Source organism: Galeopterus variegatus, unplaced genomic scaffold (assembly GCF_000696425.1).
Source record: "Galeopterus variegatus unplaced genomic scaffold, G_variegatus-3.0.2 Scaffold249, whole genome shotgun sequence".
Lineage (NCBI taxonomy): Eukaryota > Metazoa > Chordata > Mammalia > Dermoptera > Cynocephalidae > Galeopterus > Galeopterus variegatus.
The window spans coordinates 528,558-535,110 of record NW_007726360.1 but is presented as its reverse complement, the minus strand read 5'-3'; the positions used below and the strand labels follow the sequence as shown (position 1 = coordinate 535,110).

Genomic DNA, 6,553 nt, shown 5'->3' with positions numbered 1-6,553 from the left:
ACAATTACAGTATTTACCGTATTGACGCTGCTTGTCTTCAAAGGGCAGGTATTTGAGATGCCGTGCGACGACAATTTAGGGCATTTAGACTTCAGACTTGGGTACCTGAACGGAGCTAGGGTTTTTGTTATTGTTTTTTTAATTTCCACTGATGTATTTCTCAGGTTGCAGCTGGGGCATAGTGTAAAAACCACGCTTCACTCATCCTCCTTAAAGGGAGCTAAGCAGCTTCAGGAAGCGTTTACAGCAGTAGTGCGCCTGCGCTGCTAGCCCCATCAAATCGACCGCCTTCCCCTGTCCGGGTAGCAGGGGGCGCTGTGAGGTAATGAGTTAGTTCTCCTTAGGGCTCTGGAAACGAGCGTAAAACGGCGGGAGGCGAAGCGGGCTGAGGGGCGTTCTATCTTCGACTGCCCTGGTCTCTATCGCCCTTTGTCCTCCAGCCTCCCCGGGTCACTGGGCCTGCGGGTCTGGTTGCTAGGCGGAAGCAGGGTGCGGCGGCGGCCGCTGCGGCTGCCCGGGCGTTTGAAAAGCGGCTACGTAGGCGGCAAAAGGTCCCCAAGCGGCGGGCGTTCCTCTACCTGCGGGCGGGCCAGGCTGGGCTGCACAGCGGCTTTTGCTTTGAGTTGGGGCCGGGTTAGGTCCTGAATTGGCGGCCTGGAGCGGGGGATCCGGGCGCGCTGCAGGCGGTGGCGGGACCGGGCCGCGGAGCTGTGTCCGGGTGTCCGGGGTAGTGGGCGGGCTGTGGGGGGCCCGCCGGGAGCCCTGCCGGGTGTGCCGAATTACCCGCGACTCACCCGGACCCCTCTTCCGCCAAGCAGACCCCGCCTCCGGGCTGCCGATCGCGACCATGGTCTCCAAGTCCGACCAGCTGCTCATCGTCGTGTCCATCCTAGAAGGTGAGCGGCCTGAGACTTGCTTTTGCAACTGCTGCTTCCTGAATTTTAAGAGTAGTGTGGGACCGAGACTTTGTTAACCTTAAGAACCCTGTCATCTTTGCTTTTGTGGTCTCCGAAGACTTGTTCAAAGTTGTACGTAGCAAGGTCCGTTAGGTAATTGATTTAAAAGTCTCTCAAGGGAGTATGAGAGCTATTAGGGATAAGTGATATTTAGCGTGACTAGCCATAGCCCCAGAGAATCTAGAAAAAACGATTTCCGTCAGTAGTAGCATGTCGATGGCTTTTATATGTGAGCCGAAAGAGGCTTGGAAAGCACCTTCTGTTCAGCGGTGTTCCAGTAATAGCTTTAGTAAGAACTTTGCCTTTCACTTGAACACTGCTTCCTTCAATTTCTAAAGTGTTGCGGAGGCTATTCTCTTTACAAGTCTTGATGGAGGGCTTAAAGGACTACACTTGTTAAGAGGTGTACTTTACATTTCTTAAAGTTTTGTTGGTTGAATGAATGACATTTCTTTACTGGAGACTCATTGAGTGTCAGGCACTCTCCTGGGAATATAAGAATAAAATAGTCCTGATTCTAAAAGCTGAGGATGTAGCACGGGGAATATGTCAACAAATAATTCCTCAGAGTATGGAAGGGGGAATGATCACCCCTGTCTGGGGAAACTGGGGAAGGTTTACAAGAGGAGGCGACATTGATTTGGGTCCTTAAGATGATTAGGAATTTGTCAGGTGAAAAAAGGAAGGGCATTCCCAGCAAACGGAAGAGCAAAGAGCACTTAAGGTATGGAAAAGCAAAATATATTTTGTCTTGCTTCAATTCATTCAATAAATGTTGCTTAAATTCAGTTGTGGTTGTAGAGCAGATTGCAGGAAAGTGGAGGGCAAAGGAGTTGATAGATAAATTGGGGACAGGTTATGAGTAACATGTTAAGGAGTCATCTTGAGCAGGATCAGGGGCGTGGCTGAACTTTTTTTTCCCCCATGGGAGAGTATTTTGTGGAGGCCTGGCACTATTTGGGTGGTGAGAGGAAAGGAAACATTGTAAACCTAATTTTTGAGTTTTGGAACAGAAGCCATGAGGAGTTGTTAGATTACTGATTCTTTAGACATAGGCCTGAAATCACCTTATAATTTGGTTAGCAAAAGCTTTTAGGCTTAGAACTGTGCCCCATGCTATTAGGAAACAGAAATATAATATCCTTTCCCTTAGGGATCTGTCAACATAGGGAGATCAAACTAATGTGTAGGACACAACATGTTGGGGTGTACTATAATATTAAAAATATGTGACATGGACTAAATATAGGTTTGGGGTATGGGGATGATGGCTGAAGTGCCTTGATTAATAAATAATCATTAGATAGGTAAGGATGGAAGAAAGTCATTCCAGGCAATTGGACAATTGCAATGAGCATAGTGGGTGGAACCAGAGGTCAATAAGATAATCAAGGTTGAGGAAGGTGAATATTTAGGAATATTATGGTAAGAAACAAGCTTGTCACTAGAGTTAATAGGTCTTGGAGGATCTTGAAAGCCAAGGAGTTTAGAATTAATGTTCTAGAAATAGATTGGCAGCATATATCCTAAATAAGAGAGTTTCTCAAGATTAGTAGCAGTGTGCAGGCAAGAGAACCTGGAGTCAAGGATGTCAGTTAAGTTGTTGCCACAAACATACCTAAAACTGGTGTGTTTGTATTCCATTCATCGTAACCACACTGCTGCCTCAAGCCAAGAACCTTGGAGTCATCATCATCCTGGATTCCCTCTCCATTCCCAACTTCCAGATGATCACCAAGTATTAGTGATTTTATTTTCTAAATAATAGTAGGTGCTACATATAAACTTTTGAATGAAGTTTACATTGTGATTGCCTTGGATAGGGATCCTCATTGTGGTAATCTTTTCATAGTCTATTTCCTAAATATTTTCTTCCTTTCCAGAAACATCTAGACTGTCCCCATTACTATCTGGGAATAATCTTTCTGAAATGCAAATCTGATTTTCTTAAAATCTTTATTTGTTCTAAAGGATAATGTTTATACTTAGAGTAACATACATAGCCCTTTATTGTAGACCTCTTGCCTACCTTTTCAGTCTCATCTCCCCTCACTTATATTGAGCTGCTCTCAATTTCTTGACTACACCTCTAGAAATGCTCTTATGCAAAAGCACATGATTGAGTTTCTATCATGAGCAAAATTTGGGCTATGTACAGAGTCCAAGAATGAAAAACACAGGGTTTTTGTTTTCAGTGTATTCATTGTCTTTGGAGCAAGGCAAGCACCTGTTTGTTCCACTGCATATCCTCTGTTCTCAAGCTTGTTATGGTAGTGTGACTAAAAATATAGGTTCTTTGGACATATATGGAATTCATTTGGGGAACTAGTGTTCTAGAGAAGCATAAAAGAGGTCCAGAAAGAGTACTGTGTGAGTGCTGACTGGGAGAGTGGAGCCAGCTATATTAAGACTCCTAATAAGGAGTTGCAAATGAGAGTCTCAGCTGAAACAAGGTATGCAGTTAAAGTCTGTCTGAGAAGTTTACTTCCTAACCTGTAGCTTGTGCCAGGGTGAGTAGTAGCAGGGATTTATTTACTGTACGGTGGTTAAAATTCCCCTCCCCAAGATCTCCCTTACCAGACCTATAAACAGGAGGACTAGTATTGACTCAGTGCAAGATTCATAGCGTTGTTCCTTGGTGTTCTTTAACTTCCTGTTTTCAGTTGTTTAAGTTTGTGTTTTTCCACTAGACCCTCAGTTCCTTGAGGGCAAGTACTCTGTTTTTACTCTTTGTATCCTATCGTCTGATGTATTACCTGACTCTGGATATGCCTTCAGTAAACATTGAAGAAATGATGTCATGCAGTACAAATGAAAAGCGATGTGTAATAGAATATTCTAATATTTCTTGGTAATACACAACATTGTCCTTGAGAATAGAATGAATGAATATATATGCTCACTTATTTTTCTTTAGTTAATTTGGAAAGTACTCTTAACTAACAGGAAAATTAAGATGCAGGTAAATTTGTTTTTGCTAATTTGATTATTTCTCAGCTCTTCAGATACTAGTCTGTATTAAGTATTGGTACAGTAATATCTAAAATTGGTGTAATCACATTTTTAACTCTTTAATTCTAAATGTTATTGAGATCATTGCTTGTCAAAGTGTGAAACAACGAGAGCAGCATTGACATCAACTGAGATCTTGTTAGAAATGCAGAATCTTAAGTCCACCCTAGAATCTACATTTTGTTTTGTTTTATTTTTTGTTTTGGCAGCTGGCAGGTACAGGGATTGAACCTGGACCTTGGTGTTAACAGCACTGGGCTCTAACCAACTGAGCTAATCAGCCAGCCCCTAGAATGTATGTTTTTATAAGATTCTGGGTGATTCATATGCACATTAATGTTTGAGAAGCACTGATTTATAAATTATAGCTTTCAATTTGGTTAATGTTTCTTATGAATCATGAAAGTGAGTACCTGTGTGGGTATGTGTTAGTGAGCTAGTTTATGGAATGTATAAGTCAACCACTCTTAACATACGTGTGTATCAGTTTTAAAAAACTCACACTAAGTGATACTATTTGATTTTTTTCCAGTTAATCTGTATAGTCTTATTTCTCCAGGTCGCCATTTCCCCAAACGTCCAAAGCATATGCTTATAGTAGAAGCAAAGTTTGATGGAGAACAGTTGGCTACTGACCCTGTGGATCATAGTGACCAGCCAGAATTTGCTACTGAGTTAGCCTGGGAAATTGATAGGAAAGCACTTCATCAGCACAGGTGACTGTTATTTTTAATTTAAATTTGCATCTTTATCCATTTCTTCTTTTCGGGCTGTTAGAAATCAATAAATTTTATAGCTTTCATCAGATTATAGTAATAATCGTATTTACAGAGTTTTTCTAATATGCCAGGAAATTTTCAAAGTACTTTTCAGCAATAGCATTTAAATATCAGAACAACCATATGAAAGTTGGTGTTATTTCCCCCATATTCCAGATAAAGAAACAGACCTGAGAGGTTAAGTAACTTGCCTCTAAGTCTGTCAGATGGAGTGCTGTAGAGCCTAGCCAGTGTAGCTCCAGAGCCTAAGATTTTGACCACTATACTACACTTGGCTGCTTTTTAAAAATTTTTAAACATGTGAGATAATAGATATTTTAGAAGTACCTTGGTCATGCCTACCCAATAAATATGGGTTGGAATTCATTGTAATTTCTATCATTTACTGTATATTTACCTGGCTTGCTAAGGATATGTAGAGCCATCCAGTGAAAAGTTGTGAAAGTAATTATATAAGGGATTCTTTCTCATTAATTTTATATTTGATTTTAAATAACACTTATTAGTATATAAAATAGACTTAAAGTTATAGCATCATTTCATGAACTCTGTGACCAAAAGCAGGCAAGAACAGCACTAGTTTTATTTATTAAAGGGTTGAAGATGTATTTCCTTTTGTGAAACACATAATCACTTCAGTATTTGCTTGTCCTCAGTACGAAATCAAATCAAAACAGAAAGTTAAAAAAAGAAGGAAAGCTAGTAGACATTTATTTGCTTCTATTGCTAGATCAGTCCATGGATTTATGTGAAAGGGTATTAAATTCTTAGAGAATTCCAGAATGTTGTGTTTCTTTTCAGTGGCATCCGGAATGTCTACTTAGACCGAGTCCTGCTGTTAGATGTGAGAGCCTGCATTTGTGGTTATGTTTACAATTATGTTAGTGCCACATGGTACCACTCTGATTGTTGTAGGCTGAGAACATAACACAGACAAATTGAATTTATAACTGATGATTTCGTGCTAAGTGCAGTTTCATAGTAATTCTACTAGACAGAAGTGACAGCAAAATCTGTTCAGCTCAACGCATGAGCCAATATAGGTGCCTCAAACTCAGAAAGAGCCCATGCTATACCAGTCAATATCATGCTTACAGAACATTGTTGTGTGTTATATTAAATTATTACTTTAAATTTTAGTAGTTTATGATTTTATGGTATTTAATTCCTAAGTTTTTTTTCAGCTACAAAAGGGGCTATAAGCATACTTGTATATGTGTATTTATAATTTTATGTGTGTGACAGTATAAGAAAAATAATTTAAAATCATTCCTGAAGATTTATGATAATTTTTGACTTTCAGAGGGTTTTATACATTAAGCTTGAGAAACATTGACCTAGGTGATAGCTTCTTAGATGAGAGAGACTAAGATTTTGACACATTTCGTATATTATTTAGTTGGTATATAGACAAGTAGATAGTTCTTGCCAGTTGATGAGTTTTTTAAAAAATATGGAAGAAATATAACTTATCCAACAAAATTATAATTGTCTTGATAATAGACACTTTTTTCAGGGCTAACAGAAAGTCGGTTCAATAAAACCATTTTATTTATCACATACGTTGTTATGTTACAGGCTACAGCGTACTCCTATCAAACTCCAGTGTTTTGCCTTGGATCCTGTATCTTCAGCCAAGGAAACCATAGGTTACATTGTTCTGGACTTAAGAACTGCTCAAGAAACAAAGCAGGTATTGCCTTTTTGATTTTTTAAAAATTATTCAATTAGACAGTTGATTATTTTCGATAGATATCAGATTAGAGAAAAGTACATAAAATATTGGACTGGATAGATCATGGGCTT

At 39.6% G+C, this 6,553-nt stretch overlaps 1 protein-coding gene across 1 annotated transcript in view; it reads left to right on the top strand.

Moving 5' to 3' along the window:
• Positions 1 to 439: 439 nt before the first annotated feature.
• CEP120 (centrosomal protein 120kDa) overlaps positions 440 to 6,553 on the top strand; it is an 88,814-nt gene continuing 82,700 nt past the window's right edge. The window contains exons 1-4 of the mRNA XM_008566519.1: positions 440 to 551; positions 819 to 896; positions 4,528 to 4,684; positions 6,326 to 6,440. Coding sequence (XP_008564741.1) covers positions 848 to 896; positions 4,528 to 4,684; positions 6,326 to 6,440 — 321 coding nt within the window. The 5' untranslated portion in view covers positions 440 to 551; positions 819 to 847. The remainder of the gene's footprint in view (positions 552 to 818; positions 897 to 4,527; positions 4,685 to 6,325; positions 6,441 to 6,553) is intronic.